Source organism: Hippichthys cyanospilos, chromosome 20 (genome assembly GCF_059441005.1).
Source record: "Hippichthys cyanospilos isolate Australia breed blue-spotted pipefish chromosome 20, RoL_Hcya_1.0, whole genome shotgun sequence".
Lineage (NCBI taxonomy): Eukaryota > Metazoa > Chordata > Actinopteri > Syngnathiformes > Syngnathidae > Hippichthys > Hippichthys cyanospilos.
In genome coordinates, this window is record NC_142388.1 from 12,813,864 (window position 1) to 12,828,915 (window position 15,052).

The 15,052-nt window shown below is 38.4% G+C and overlaps 2 protein-coding genes across 3 annotated transcripts in view; one reads left to right on the forward strand and one right to left on the reverse strand.

The window, feature by feature from the left end:
• The first annotated feature begins 3,651 nt into the window (after positions 1-3,651).
• LOC148407451 (coxsackievirus and adenovirus receptor homolog) lies at positions 3,652-5,166 on the forward strand. The gene is made up of 2 exons (XM_088403545.1): positions 3,652-3,772; positions 4,001-5,166. Exon 2 carries the CDS (start codon positions 4,008-4,010, stop codon positions 4,878-4,880), a length of 873 nt encoding a protein of 290 aa, XP_088259671.1. The 5' UTR covers positions 3,652-3,772; positions 4,001-4,007; the 3' UTR covers positions 4,881-5,166.
• Positions 5,167-8,744: 3,578 nt separating this feature from the next.
• Positions 8,745-15,052, reverse strand: part of LOC148407452 (uncharacterized) — a 29,949-nt gene continuing 23,641 nt past the window's right edge. For both annotated transcript variants that reach the window (XM_088403543.1, XM_088403542.1), the window contains exons 16-29: positions 14,919-15,002; positions 13,692-13,798; positions 13,544-13,602; positions 13,338-13,477; positions 12,878-13,093; positions 12,588-12,791; positions 12,364-12,516; positions 12,099-12,277; positions 11,674-11,838; positions 10,196-11,593; positions 10,056-10,097; positions 9,698-9,763; positions 9,490-9,556; positions 8,745-9,417 (exon numbers count right to left, since the gene is read on the reverse strand). In XM_088403543.1, coding sequence (XP_088259669.1) covers positions 9,347-9,417; positions 9,490-9,556; positions 9,698-9,763; positions 10,056-10,097; positions 10,196-11,593; positions 11,674-11,838; positions 12,099-12,277; positions 12,364-12,516; positions 12,588-12,791; positions 12,878-13,093; positions 13,338-13,477; positions 13,544-13,602; positions 13,692-13,798; positions 14,919-15,002 — 2,951 coding nt within the window. In that variant the 3' untranslated portion in view covers positions 8,745-9,346. The remainder of the gene's footprint in view (positions 9,418-9,489; positions 9,557-9,697; positions 9,764-10,055; positions 10,098-10,195; positions 11,594-11,673; positions 11,839-12,098; positions 12,278-12,363; positions 12,517-12,587; positions 12,792-12,877; positions 13,094-13,337; positions 13,478-13,543; positions 13,603-13,691; positions 13,799-14,918; positions 15,003-15,052) is intronic.

A 15,052-nucleotide genomic window follows, 5' to 3' on the forward strand; every position in this document is an offset into this window, starting at 1 on the left:
GCAAGTTGTCTTTAACTTTTAAAAATTTGGGGGAAGACAAACAAACATTTTCTTATTCTTCAAATCTCTTTTGAACAGTTTTTGCCGGCTTCTGATATCAAATCTTGGTAAATGTGTGATCAACACACTTAAAATGTATTTGAATTCACAGTCATTCCGGCCCTCTGACAGAAACTATCACTACAATGCGGCCCAAAATAAAAATTAGTTTGACACCACTGGACTAAACCTTCTGGTAAGCAGTAGCTCAGTCCACTGTAATGACACAAATTGACCAGTACATGTTCGTAAGTCAAATTAGTCAGTAACATAATTCCATGAACAGTTGAATGCTATATATGAATTTTTCGATTAATATTGCAGTACTATGGGTTTGATAAAGTTTTACCTACTTCTTTTTTTGTCTGTTCGTATTTAACTTTCTTACATTTCGACGAAACTGAATAGAGTTTACTTTAGGACACCACTGTACTTTGTGAAAGTTACTTTTTATGTGAATGAAAATGATTACTATTTCATTGGCAATGAGTTCTTCATGTTATTCATGATGTCAAATTTTGGAAGCTGCACTTACTTCCTGATTGTTTTACTTGATGAGATGTCAAATTTTGGAAGCTGCACTTCCTGATTGTTATACTTGCTATGCTTACATAATGCCAAAAGAAAATACATTTTGGGTTCCCTGACTAATCACTGTTTTTGTTTAAGTTATTTAGCTTTGAGACATGCATAAACTGTTTTGGTGAGACATGAGCTTTTGCAAGCGATCCATGGTCTTCTGCTGAACCATTCAGGTTATATTTGGCAAAAATTGTCTAAGTGTTTTCATTTGATAGTAAACACGTTGCTGATTGATAACTTTTAAAGTTGTATTATAAAAGGCAAGTTGTTGATATCAGTGTATGGTTGTTTTTTTTTGATTATGTGGAAATGGCGCTGATGTGGCCTCTTGTCCTCCTGGGAGTGCTTTGCAGAATTGGCCCAGGCCCGGACACCCTGGATGACACTCAGAACCTATGGAGTACTCTGGATGTAACAGTGCATGGTGAAGAAGCTTTATGAAACTGAAACGAAGATCCTAAATCTGACGGTCATGGAGGTGGCCAGTCAGTCTCAGTGGGATGTGGCCAGGGAAAGCTACAGGATGACACTGAAATGTGGATCCATGCATTGACCCCCCCCCCCCCCCCCCCCCACACACACACACACACACACACACACACACACCGTGCATGAGGACAATGTCGCCGAACTGGGCTGCGGATGCTATCGCTGCATGTTGGACATCAAAGTGGCCACCAAACACTGTAAAGTTGCAAGGATTGTTTGTTTGTGAAGCTAAGCAGGATATTTATAAAAGATCTTGTCTATCTGACAGCTCCTTTGAACAGTGGTTCTCAAAGTAGGGTCTGCGGACCCTCGCGGAGGTCTGAGGCCTGACTGCAGAGGGTCTGTATAATAATTTGGGTTAGTAATAGTTATTTTATTTTTTTTATTAAATTGTGAATGTATTCATGACTCTTCAATACAGCAATCAGTTCAACCGGTTTACTATATTTTTGAAAATGTAATCATTTTGAAGTTTGTCACATCATCAAAGACCTTAATTATTTAGATACTAAATATTCGGCAATGACCTGGAAAATTGACCCAATTTATGATGAGGAAGCATGCAATTTGCAATATTTATTTTGTAGGTTTTGGTATGATTGAAAAGTAACAAGTATACTCGTCACATTAAATCTGTTGGTGAATAAAAAGGGGACTTATGTTTGGCTTAAAGGATGTATGTGCAATTTTTCGCATGCACCTGTGGGAGCTTTACGGGCACTACGGTAAATGCAGCAGTTAACACTCCTCCGGCTGTCTGTAGCTCTAACAGACATGGCAACCAACGGAGGAGTGCCACCCCCCATGGCATATAATCCAATGATAATTTGAACTAAGATTATATTTAAAACATACTGTTGGTTGTTAAGAATACATTTATTTCTAAGTTTTTGAAATGTATATTAATTTATTCATTTTGAATGAACAACTGTCTAAATCTTACACAGTGTCACTTTATTATCATTTTTTTTTGTTTGTTTCCATTTGCAATGGGAGTGCTTGGAAAATTTGCTTTCCAAAAAGGGGTCCCTGACTTCTCCTCTAGAAGAAGCTGTTTGGCTTTAAAAATCATAGTCTACAAAACAGAAATAGGACCAAAATCCTGCATAACTTTAAGATAATGTGTTTTGGAATGAGCATCTGTCATATAAAAACTTCAAGAAAAAGCGTTCTGTGTTCAGATATTAAACTGCCAAAAAAGCAAATGCTTTCTTCATTCTAACTGGCAGACATTAAGACTTACAAAGACTCCAACAAACAGGCAGCAAGCAATGCAAGCATCACTTTTCATGGGCATTTGGTCCACACTGATTTGAGGTTTTTAAAATCAGTCACAAGATCACGTCTATTTATTTTCATCACTCCACTCATACATGAATTGGAAAGAATTGAGCCCCTTGAGAGGAAATAATTTCTTGATCAAGACATCAAAAGACAAAGCCAAATCCAATGCCTTCAAGAAGGTTGTGTGGAACATCTGGTGGGTACGAAGTTGTAACATGGAAATGGTACGTGCTGTGGTGCAAGGTGGGGTGGTAACATTAAGTGTGAGCAGGGACATTTCTGTAGATATCCCCAGCTGTGGAGGTGGTCATCCATCACGATATCTGTGATTTAGAATGGTGCGGATGCCTGACCCAATTGTCCAAGTGACCCATCAAGCATAACTGTAACTAACACTGAATCAACACACAAATGCATATACAAAGCTTATATTTAGCCTGTAGCATACACGGGATATGTACATATATAGGCATAGAGCAGGGGTGTCAATGTCATTTTTAGCATCATAGTTTCTGTCAGAGGGCCACAAATTTTTAAAAGTTCAAGACAAATTGCAAGTTTGGTACTTTAGCCAGAAACTTGAAGTCTAATCAGCATCTCACGGGCCACATAAAATGATGCAACGGGCCGGATCTTGCCCCCGGGCCTTGAGTTTGACACCTGTGGCAATGAGTTATGGTAACATATTGCATAAATAAGGTGCATTTCCTTGCTAATACTTCAAAGGAAGATTTTTGTTTGTTATGTATTTTTTCTTTCTAAAGCATAATACTTGATTAGCCCAACAAATGGTGTTCAGTAGAATGCTTTAAATACTGCATTATTACATTTTTTGAGGTGCACCAAAATAAACTCCTGCGATAAAAACGTAGTTATACTACCGCAACCGTCATGAACATCAAGAGATTAAGATAATGGATGAATCATGGAACAATAGATGATATATATGAAAAAAATAAAATAGGATCTCATAGTAATCAGTAAAGAAAATCTTGAAATTAAAGAACAGAATCTTTCAAATGATTTTTCTTAAAAGAAATGGTGAGCTTTGATTATTTTTTCATTTGCATACTAAGAAAACTTGGATTATTTTGTACTATGTTTTATATATAGTATATTTTGCTGCATTTATCACTTATCATCCTACAGTTAATAAAAACTCATTAAAAAACAGTTTGGTTTTTGAACCCTCGCCATGTCATACACAACGTGATGATCCGTTATTGTCTTTGAGACTTTCATCTCCTCCTTCCTTTGTTTCAGACTGCTTGCATGTTTGACGTTGAATTCATTCACATCCAACGCCAACCAGGATATTGCACGTGGATTGACTGTGCTGCCTTTGGAGTACATCTTCCAAATTGGAAAATTTGAGCACGTAAGGAATTCTGACTGTATTTAGTCAAAAATAATTTGTTGTGTTCTGTTCACGTATGGATTTATTATGCTTGACATGAGTCGTCTGACCAGATCTTGAAATTTAAAAAAAATACAATACTATAACTTAGCTGAAAGCTAAATGCAAAATAAATTCTCACCAGGAACAACTTTATTTGCTATTCAATAAGAGCGCAATAATTAGTGTGTATGTGTTTTTATTTGCCAGTGTGGAAATGGCGCTGATATGGTCTCTGGTCCTTCTGGGAGTACTTTGCAGCTATGGCCCAGGCTGCGCTTTGATCATCAGTAAAGTCAAGAACCACTACTATGCCGCCACTGGGTCAAATGTCGAGCTGGCCTGCCACTACAATCACATCCTGGACACTCAGCATGCCATACAGATTAAATGGAGTATTCTGTTTGGGAACAGGTTTAAGGAGACCATCCTTTTATTTGCTGGTAACCGCACGCTTCCTACGCCGTACAAACCACTGGAGGGGAGGGTCCACTTCACATCGCCAGATCCCCAAAATGGAGACGCATCCATCACCATCACAAATGTTTGCTTGTCAGACTCCGGGAAGTACCGGTGCATGGTGAAAAAGCTTCCTGGAAAGGAAAGGAAGAAGCTGAATCTCACTGTCATGGAGCCGCCCAGTCCGCCTCTGTGTCATGTGGCCAGGGAAAGCTTTGGGATGACGTTGAAATGTGGATCGATGAATGGAACCACCCCTCTAAAGTACACCTGGGCCAAGACCAGCGGCGACAAGGTTCTGCCTGCTAACGCCATCGTGGACCCCATCGGAGGCACCTTGCGCATGGACAACACCACCGAGCTGGACTGTGGAAGCTATCGATGCACGGTGATCAGCAAGGTGGCCAAAAAACACTGTGAAGTTGTCCTTGCATGTCCATCATTGCAGGGCAATGGCGTCAACACCCCACAGTTGTCCAACAGCGCCGCAAGAGTCAACACCATCGGACTCACAACCGCCATTGTCATCCTCATTGTATTTACCACGGTCGTCGTTGGCCTCACTGTCTACTGGTACCGCAAGAAACAGACCTTGGACGTCAGTGGCGTAATAGCTACAGCTATGATTTGATTTCCATATGTCAGTTGTCTTGTGTTACTTTTTTTTAGACATGTGTGAAGGTTCAGGTAAAAGAACAAATTTAAAAGGCCAAGCTTCTTTTCGGAAGGATGTAATCATGCTTGTTTCACATTTAACATGTTAAGTTGTTTCACATGGTACGTTTTACATTTAAACGTGACTTCTTTGGCAAAATTAAGACTGACATTGAAAGGGAAATGAAGGAAAAAAATGTCAAGCCACATTTCACTGGATCCTGAATGTTGTTTTCATTAAAATTTGTTTTTAAAAATTCAAAGCAATTGTTTCTTTCAGGTTCTGGTCCTTGGTGGAATTATATTGCATTTTAAATAAGATTGTAACAGGCAATACCAGGAGTCCTGCTTCAAATAATGGCTCCTCACAGTAAGAACGTCAAGTGCTACTTTGTAGCCAAAAAGTACCCACAAACTGACAAGGAATGAATTCTCTACCTCAGAGGTGTCAAACATAAGTAGGCTCGTCACCTTTTTTTTGACTGGGACTTTTCACCATCCCAAAGATATCTGGATCTCATTCATTTAACTATGCTGTGAGTGAAATGTTGGTGCTAAATCTGGACAGTTTTCAAAATAAAATATTTTTCAAAATAAAATAGCTTGTCGGATAATGCATAAAACTGAAATACTGTACTGTAATTTGTCATTTTGGGTGCAACCCTTGCGGCCTGGTACCAGTTGATCCACAGTCAGGTACCCGGTCGTGGATTTTGGACCTCTGATTCATATCATTACAAGGGTGTCACCCAGTGTCCAAAATGAGACACTACAGGCAAAGGAAGGAAGCTATAATCTTTATTTTGTATACAATGAACCCTACTACTTCGCGGTTCCACTATTGCGGATTCGCTATATCGCAGATTTTTTTTTCTATTACGAGAATTCACGACCGCGCATTTTTTTATTCCATATGTATATCATAAAAGAATTATATCGCTTCAGCGACCTCGCCGCTTCCCTTCGTGTCTTGTGTTGAACTTTTGCAATGGCTCCCAATCGTGCAGCTCCGGCGAAGGCTTGTACTGAGTCTATACGCCAACGAAAAATGAAGATAATTGCTGAGAAGGTGATACATAATTCTCAATATGTTGAAGGAAGGGAGAAGTTACACTGCCTTGGCCCGCCATTTAGGAGTGAGCGAATCCACCATTAGCTACATTAAGGACTAGGCAAACATTAGGAAAACGGCTGCCATCACCTTTGGCAATTCAGCGAAGCCAGTTGTTACGTCTTGTAATAAAACGATCGTCCTTTTGGAAGGTGCTTTAGCAATCTGGATTGCCGACTGCCGGAAGAAGAACATAGTGAACCCCTTTCTTTGAAGTCTCTCTTAGCTGACGTCATATTAGTAGTGGCCCGGACGTTGAATTAAAGTCTAATCTGTACATGATCAAAGATGATTACAATGGAGAGTTTAGACTTGAAATACCATTTTATTCTAAAAGAAAACTAGGTAAGAGGTTTCCAACAGTCTGGTGAACGTCGTCTTTACTCCTCTGTTTAATCTACTTCCTCCCCAACTCCCACAGGGACGTTTGTGTCAATCATTAAGTGCACCCACAGCAAAAGACACACACACACATTGTTGAGGCCGAGATAGCCACAATAAGGAGCAGATGTTCGTGAGACCGATGGGAATCTCTTACCTAGATTTCTTTTATGCATTACGTTATCCATTATGCACACAAAAAAACAAAATAATAATGCAGTTAGATGTTGCACTTCAAAACATATCCCGTGTTGGTTTGGCTAATTTATAGAAATGGAAATGATGCCCCGAGAGAGGGCTATCCCGAGCGAGCAAAAAGGAATTTTGAGTGAGAAACATCTTTTCAAGAACTTTTTTTCTGCGCTCAAAATCTGTTTTCGCTCGCTCAGTTTTATTTTCAATGCTCAAAATTTTTTCCGCGCGCGCGTAATTGTGGCACAAATATAACGCCATACTAGTCAGCTGCCGAATGTTTTCTTTCTTTTGTCTCGCCGCGACTCAGAACTTTATGTCTTCCTTCGTTTGTGTGTTTGTTTGTTTTTAACTTTCCTTTTCACTTCTGTCAGGTTCATCTAAGACTAAATCTTCTGGTAAAGTGGAAAATCAGTTCCCCTGTAATGACATAATTTCACCAATTGATGTCAGTTAGTGCCTCGGGTTCTCCTTTCATCTTTGCAAATGGTCGAGTACAAGTGGCTTACGGCTAGCTCCATCGGCTCACTTTTAACACATTTTCCAAATACTGTAAATATGTATTAAAATGTCTTATGAGTTGATTTTCCGGCTAATCCCTGTTCTCATGAGTTGAATGAGTATTTGTGTGGATGTTTAAAATGTCCTACTTGGTGAGTGGTCTTTGATATAGCACCAGTCATCTACCGAATGTTTGCTTTCTTTTGTTCCGCCACGCATCTGCCGGTCGTGCAAGAACCTTTTTGTTTTGTTTGCTTGTTTTTGTTTTCCCTTTTTCCTCATACTCCACTTCTGCTGCGTTCATCAGTGACGAAACCTTCAGGTAACTCGTCTCCTTTGTAATGACATAATTCCACCAGTAGATGTCACTTCGCTCATGTGCCTCAGGTTCTCCTTGCATCTTTGTCCAGTCAAGCCAAGTTTTAATAAAGCACATTTAAAACAACCTCAAAGGACTGACCAAAGAGCTGCACAGTTATTAAAATACACAACACGTTATCACGCACGAATATAATAGTAAATCAGTGATAAATAAATAATAAAATAAAAAGGGAGGCAAAACAGACGGGGTCAAGATTACTTGTCTAGCATGGAGTGAATGCCAGAAAGAAGAGATTTCAAGAGTTTTAAAATGTTCAACTGACTGAGCAGCCCTAACCTGAAAAGGTAAGCTGTTCCATAACCTTGCTGCCGACACAGAGAAGGCTCCGCGAGGTCACCACAGGGAGCAAGCCCGGACCAAGGGACTTCCAGGAGCAGCTGGTTTGACGATCTGTCCTGGTTGTCATGCAAAACTGAACAAGCCCTGACAGGTTTGATGCTGCCAAACCATTAAACATTTAAAAACAATGAATAAAACTTTAAACTGTATCCTAAAACGAATGCACAGATACAAGGACAGGACTAATATGATCACACTTTTTTTTTTTTTCGGTAACCGGTGGAGTGCTGACTGGTTGAGGTCCAATAAATACAGAATTACAATAGTCCAGGTGTGCTGGAACAAAAGTATGGATAAGTTTTTCAAAACTATTCATGGGGAGATATGCCCTTACTCTTGATAGGAGTCTCAACGGAAAAAAAGCTTGTTTTGACTATTGAGTTTATTTGCTTGACAAATTTAAAATCACTGTATAAAATAAAACCAAGGTTCCTTGCAAAACGATACTTTTATTTAAGAAAAGAAAATTTCCTTCCACCTAAGACCGGATGTGACTGAGGCAGTCTAATAGGACCTGGATGGATCATTTATTTTTAACGGCAGATATATATATATATATATATATATATATATATATATATATATATATATATATATATATATATATATATATATATATATATATATATATATATATATATATATATATATATATATGAGTTTTTGCTGTAAATATTTTCAGTTTTACTTGATGAAATTACTGAAATTGGAATCGTCATTCTGGTTGCATTAACACCTCCACGAGTGACCAGGCCAGGTTAAAAATATTTGCGTGTGGATAAATCAATATACCGTACATACTTGGCAGAATCACAAAAACAACATTTTAAATTCTAACAGATATGTGAAAAAAAATCTTACGATTAAATTTTTGAGAGTTGTATGCCAACTGCAAATTTTGGGAAACAAAGCAGTCAAATCAACCAAGGCGCATGTATTCTGTACTTTTTATTGGTCTACAACATTCTCGATATTCAGTCATGCAGCAAGGTGATGCTTGGTCAGGTATGCAACATCCAAAAAATGTCAGATGCATGTCGCATGTAGATATTTTCCGAGGCAAACTCCAAGGTTAAAAACGATTAAAAAGTTTGGTCTGACATAGTTTATTGGCGTCGACATCCGTTGTAAGCACACATATTTTAGAATGAACAATCTTTCTATACGCCAGGATCTTTTTAATTGTATAACAAAAATTAAGCGCATTCGACAGTTCATGAAATAAAAAAGAAGGCTGTTCAGAGAGAATGCAGATGGGCAACAGCATCACTAAATACAAATACATTTGCCAATTATCATTAAAGTGCTTCATTAATTTATATTTAAAGACTTGGTCAAATTCACAATCATGCATTCCACAGAATACTGGCATAAATAATAATTATTAAAGAATGGATGAAAGGTATTCACACAACTACATTGTTTTAAGACATCATATAATGAGTCACAGCAGTCAAATTGTAAATCGTACCGAAAAACAGATTATTTTAATCTGAGGTCACGTGTATTTTTTTTCATATGATTTTATTCCTCTGATTCAAATATTGGAGTATGACTGAGAGCCACCAGAGCTGCTTGAATTTGCTGCATCTGACACACGATAGATATCTGCGGGCGAAATAACAAAGTGTAGATTAGAAAAAGAATTCCAAGTTTTGGAAAGAAAAATAAAAAACTTACATCTTTTCCCACGGATTTTTTTTAACCATTTTATACCGCTCAAAGAAGAAACGCCACCACTTGTACTCTGACAGAAATAGCAAAGGAAAGAACACAATTAAAAATCAAAATAACCAAGTTTAATTTGTAACACATTGTAGTGTTTGACCGCAATAGGTAAAACATGACATGTTTATTGTAATACATTCATGATTGTCAAATGACTTACTGCAGTTTGGTTGGAGCCGGAGCCTGAGCTGGATACCGGTAGTTTTTTGGCCAGAACGGCTCGGATCTATAATTATATCCAATGTCAATAATTTAAATGAGAATAATATATGAATTATTTGGCTTAAATGTACATACTGTAGCAAAAATACTCCAACAATACATTTGAAATAAAAAGGAAAGACACACAATGGTTATTTGTATGCTTATATTTAACAATAACATTGTGCTAATCAATGGATGGGGAAACGCTTTTCAAATGTGATATTGTAATATTTCAAGTACTTCTGTATCCGGTTGGTCTACATGTACATCGAATTCAGATAATCATTTTGAAATGCAAACATTACTGAATTTACCTTTGAATCCAGCAGTATTCCAAACACTAAAATAAAGAAACCCTAAAAAGGAGAAGTTTAAAACAAGACTGTCATTAAATGATAAAAAACACGAAACACAATGCATTAAAAGACGACAAGGTATGAAATGAAGAAAATACCTGTAACGAGTTGAAGAATGCAAATGCAATGTGGATCCCCTCATTGGTGGCTGATATCATGGTTCCCACTCCCAAAGACCACGTTAATCCAAATAAAGGAGTCAGAATGATCACACATCTGAGAACGACGAGCAGTGTGTGCCTTTCATCGGCAACTGTTACCTCTCCTACACCTCTTCTCAGCATTTTGAACATGATTACAATTACAATCAAAATGTTTATAAACACTATAGTCAGGGCCGGTATGACTAAGGCCAGCAGGGCTTTGGTCTTGACCCAATTCAGCCAACATGCATCGTTTTCCTGGATGTATCCTTTCCCTGGAGCTGTAGCAGCAACGGTAACAACGGCGATTATAAGAGGGCACACATAGCCAAAAAAAAAGCCAAGAGCCATCATGGCCGATTTGGACATTTGTGAGAAGACCATCACTGTTCGGTAAAACAGAAGCAACCCTGACGCAAGCATCCAAAAGAAGAGAGCCAGGTAGAAAAAGTGCATAAAAAATGTTGCTGTGGTACATGGTCCCAGTGGAACCTTATGGTCCTCTCCTGGGTTTTCTAGGGGGTTCTTGGCATAAGAGGCAGCGATTATGAAACAAATGTCTGCAATCAGCAAAGACAGGGCAGTGTTCACGATGCACAGGTGACGCATGAAAGCAGTGCTGTTTCGCGTCAAGGTTTTCCAGACATACGCTTCGATGATGAGACATATGACGAGACTTGCCATAGATATGCCAACTCCGATGTAGGTGATAATGTCCAAAGCGACTCGTATAGATTCGGGGACGCCTGGCGACATCAGGATTGAGAACGAGGTGAGGTGGTCACATTGGCAGGTGACGATGTCGTTTTTATCGGAAACTAACGCGCAACCCTCGTCGTCCCAAGCTCCGAAGCCGTTAAAAAGACTGAAGTTCCAAAAGACGCACTGCGGATTGTTTGTCAGGGAGTTGTTCTGCTTTGTGAAACTCAGTTTAACATTCCGGATGTCTGTGTTTATTCTGACAAGTGCCACTGCAGCGTTAATAGTGTCATTAAAGGAAGTGGATTCATTATTGGTTGCGGGGGTGCTGACGAAGCTGGCGTTACGAGGCGGCAGGACATTATCAAGGGTGGAAAAAACCATGGTGGTGATAGAGAGATTGTTCTGGTCTGTGTTCGGAATATCAATGACAACGCTGGAGTTAAAATCTTCCATAAAAGAGTTATTGAACCTCTCCCTTTTAAGCAGAATAATTCCCGTTCTGATGGTAAACTCTCCGACTAAATCATCACCTAGAGTCTCCATCGAACCTAGCAATTGTGAGCTGTCATTGCGAGTGACGTTTGCTCTCAGAAATTCCCAAGATTCTCTTGTGTCGTCACCAATGATGACATCGACCGTTTCCAGCACGTTCTGCAAATTAAAACACATTACCTAGTGAGGTTCTTGGGTGATTATACCTCAATTAAAATGATAATGGTGGGTCATCATACCTCCATGATAGTTTTATCTACTGTGTTAGAAACGTTAGCAATGGTGCTCAGAATGCCAACGATCGCTGATATTGTTGAAGATGAATTTGTTATTTGTTGTTTTTCCTCCTGGACAACTTTACTAAGGTTTGCAGCAAGTTGTGGTACTTCTTCTTCAATCAAGTCCTAGAAATGCAAGATTACAAAAAACTGTTTTTTATTTTTATCATAATTTTAAGTATACTTATACATTTTTTTTTATAGATAATCTTATTTAAAGTCAATACGTCAAGTGTGTGTGTGTGTGTGTGTGTGTGTGGGGGGGGGGGTTCTCTTTCCTGCGAGTGGGGCTTAGCAAAATATAATTGAGAAGCACTGCTTTAATGACACAAAAAACGATTACTGACTAATAAGAAAAGGAAATTATGTCAAATTTGATCTCCTACCTCAGAAACGGTAACCAAGTCCTTGATTTCTGTCACAATGCAATCATCTTCATAAAGATCCCATTTTCCTGTTTCCCTGCATATTGAAGACCTGCTTCCTTCCTGACCAGGTTCACAGGGTACGGTTGATATGTCATTTAGTCGTCCGGTCCCATAAAGTGCATCATTGCATACAGCAACTTTAGAGAGAGGTAATGTTATTACAAAACACATGGTAAATGAAAATATTAAAAAGAGAAAAACATGTTCAAAAGTTCACTCTTACTGGCATTGAAAATGATCATTGCCGTATCCGCTTCATACCCAACGGGCTCATTTACACTGCATGTAAATAGTAAATTTTGGGTTTGTGAATTTGTGCAGCCCCTCAGACTATGTTGGTACGAAATGCAGTAGCTTTCCTCATCAATCTGTTCGTCTGTGAAAATGTTCAAATGTTGCTTAAAAAAATGGCAAGGTAGGGCGGTGAACTTTTCATTGGTGGCTTACCGTATTTTAATACAGTCGTGCCCCGAAACCACGTGACGATGTAGTTACGCTGCACACAACACCGAATTGCCTGTGTTCCCCCCTCCACACACTGAACATTGATCTGGCTCGGTACTCGCACATTTGGAGCTTGTCTAATTTTGGAAACGGGTCCCATTTGAACAAAAGTCAGAACACTGCCCACCATATTACATTCATAAATACCTGTTAAAAAGATAAACAACTTGATTAGTAATTAATAATCGAGCTTTGTTGTAAGAAGTCATTCATCAGATTTAGTTTTGGCTTACCAGAGTCAGCCAGAATCACATTCTTAACGGTCAGCTTAGAATTTGTGTCTTGTGTTTGAATTTCAAATCGTCTGCTCTCTTTGATTTTCTGTCCATTCAGTTTCCATACAGCTTTAGAGATGCTTCCTACTCCCAAGTCAGAAGAAATGGGGCCACATTTCAACGTAAATGACTGACCAGTATATGTCAAGGGTGGAGGGCTGATTTTAGTTGGACCTGAGGAAAACATAAAGCTTATAAGGTGTTTTTAGTTCACAGATTTCTCTGTAAGCGAACGTTTATGTGATCCTCATAAGAACTATCTTATAAGGATCACATAAACGTTCGCTTACAGAGAAATCTGTGAACTAAAAACACCCCAACCCGAACGCCCCAGTTACAACATACAATATACAATATACAATATACAATATACAGTTACAACTTGGACCAAGTTACAAAAAAAGATGGTTAAACTTACTAATGTATACTGCATTAATTGGGCCAATGACTTCGGCAACTGAGCTCAGTGCGGCAGGGAGTTTTTGTTTCACTGCATTAAATTCCTCTTCATTAACTTTGAATGTTTTAACTACAAAGTCGGTAATCACACTTCCTGGTCTGTAAGAAGGAACACAAGCAACCTTTGAGACCTAAAACTAATTTCAGATTGTTTGTTCTGTTTACCTGAATCCCGTTATAGAAACATCAACGAAGTCACTTAGTGTCCTGTATTCTTCAAGTAACTGTGAGTGAGAGTCAACATTTGGATTAAACGAGTAGAAATACATGTTAAAAAAATAATAATAATAATTACATGCTCCTTGGACCTTACCACAGTATGAACCTGTGACTCAAACTCTATGTGAGCAGAGCTGGTTTCGTCACCCAGTTCTGGAGTGTACTCTTTTTCAAAGCTCAGGCTCATTTTAATTGACAATGCTGTTCAAAGACAAAATGGTGACAGTTCCAAAATTATTTCACTGTATGGCAAGATATCCTGAATACAAGTACACATCAAAAAAGAAATTAAGCTGTGCTGTGTTGTACTGATGTGTTTGGAGTATCTTCCTACCAACTATGGCAGCAGCCTTTTGCCTAAGTCAGGGACGAGCAACTAAAATGCTGGAGTGGCACAGGATAATGAGGAAACTTCACAAATAGCTTCAATTGGCTGTGGCATTCTTCTGTTTGCCTTTGTTTAACTGATTATTTTAGGGAACATATATCACATTGCATATAATTCAAATATACAGTAGTATCATCTCTATATATACATATGTATATCTATCTATCTATCTATCTATCTATCTATCTATCTATCTATCTATCTATCTATCTATCTATCTATCTATCTATCTCTCTCTCTCTCTCTCTCTCTCTCTCTCTCTCTCTGTCTGTCTGTCTGTCTGTCTGTCTGTCTCTCTCTCTCTCTCTTCTCTCTCTCTCTCTCTCTCTCTCTCTCTCTCTCTCTATATATATATATATATATATATATATATATATATAATTACACGCCACAATCTCATTCAGTGTATACTTTATAAAAAACAATTTTAATAATATAGTTTTCAATTTGAATACAGCGATTGATTCAAATCGTTTTAGTTCTATTTCATAGTTGTTCCATAAACTTACATCTTGAATAGATATATACATTTGCTTGACCGGTGGGCTGCCGTCTGGTGGCTAGCAAGATCACAACAAAAAAAAACCCTGCAGATAAGCCACACTGGACTATAAACCTCAGGACTCAAATCATGAGAAAAAAAGTTGCGGTCTGAAAAATACAGTGTATTTATTATAAATGTTGTATGTGATTATACTAGCCAGGGGATGGAACAGCACCATTAATTACAATTGAATAGGAGTTGTAGTGCTACATGAACATTTCCAAATATATTGTGCAAAAGAATGTACTGCCTGTAAGGTATTAATAATAATTACGTGCCTCAGCCCCATCAATTTCATGTGCTCCCATGCCTGGGCTCTGGTGACTGCTCTGCTAACATATTTTTCAATTTTGTATAAAGTAAAGAATCACTTATAAGGGATACTTTACGTTCTCTTTTAGCCGTTGTATTTGCAGTGGTGGTGGTGGTCGGAGTAGTCTCAATATTCCCCGGACTGGTAGTTGTAGTTGATGCTGTAGTGTTTAATGTGGAGATTTTTTTTATTTTTGGTTATATTTTCCTA

Bases quoted from the DNA above. Each gene is read 5' to 3' on its own strand.
- LOC148407451 (XM_088403545.1), top strand. From the start codon at position 4,008: ATGGCGCTGATATGGTCTCTGGTCCTTCTGGGAGTACTTTGCAGCTAT.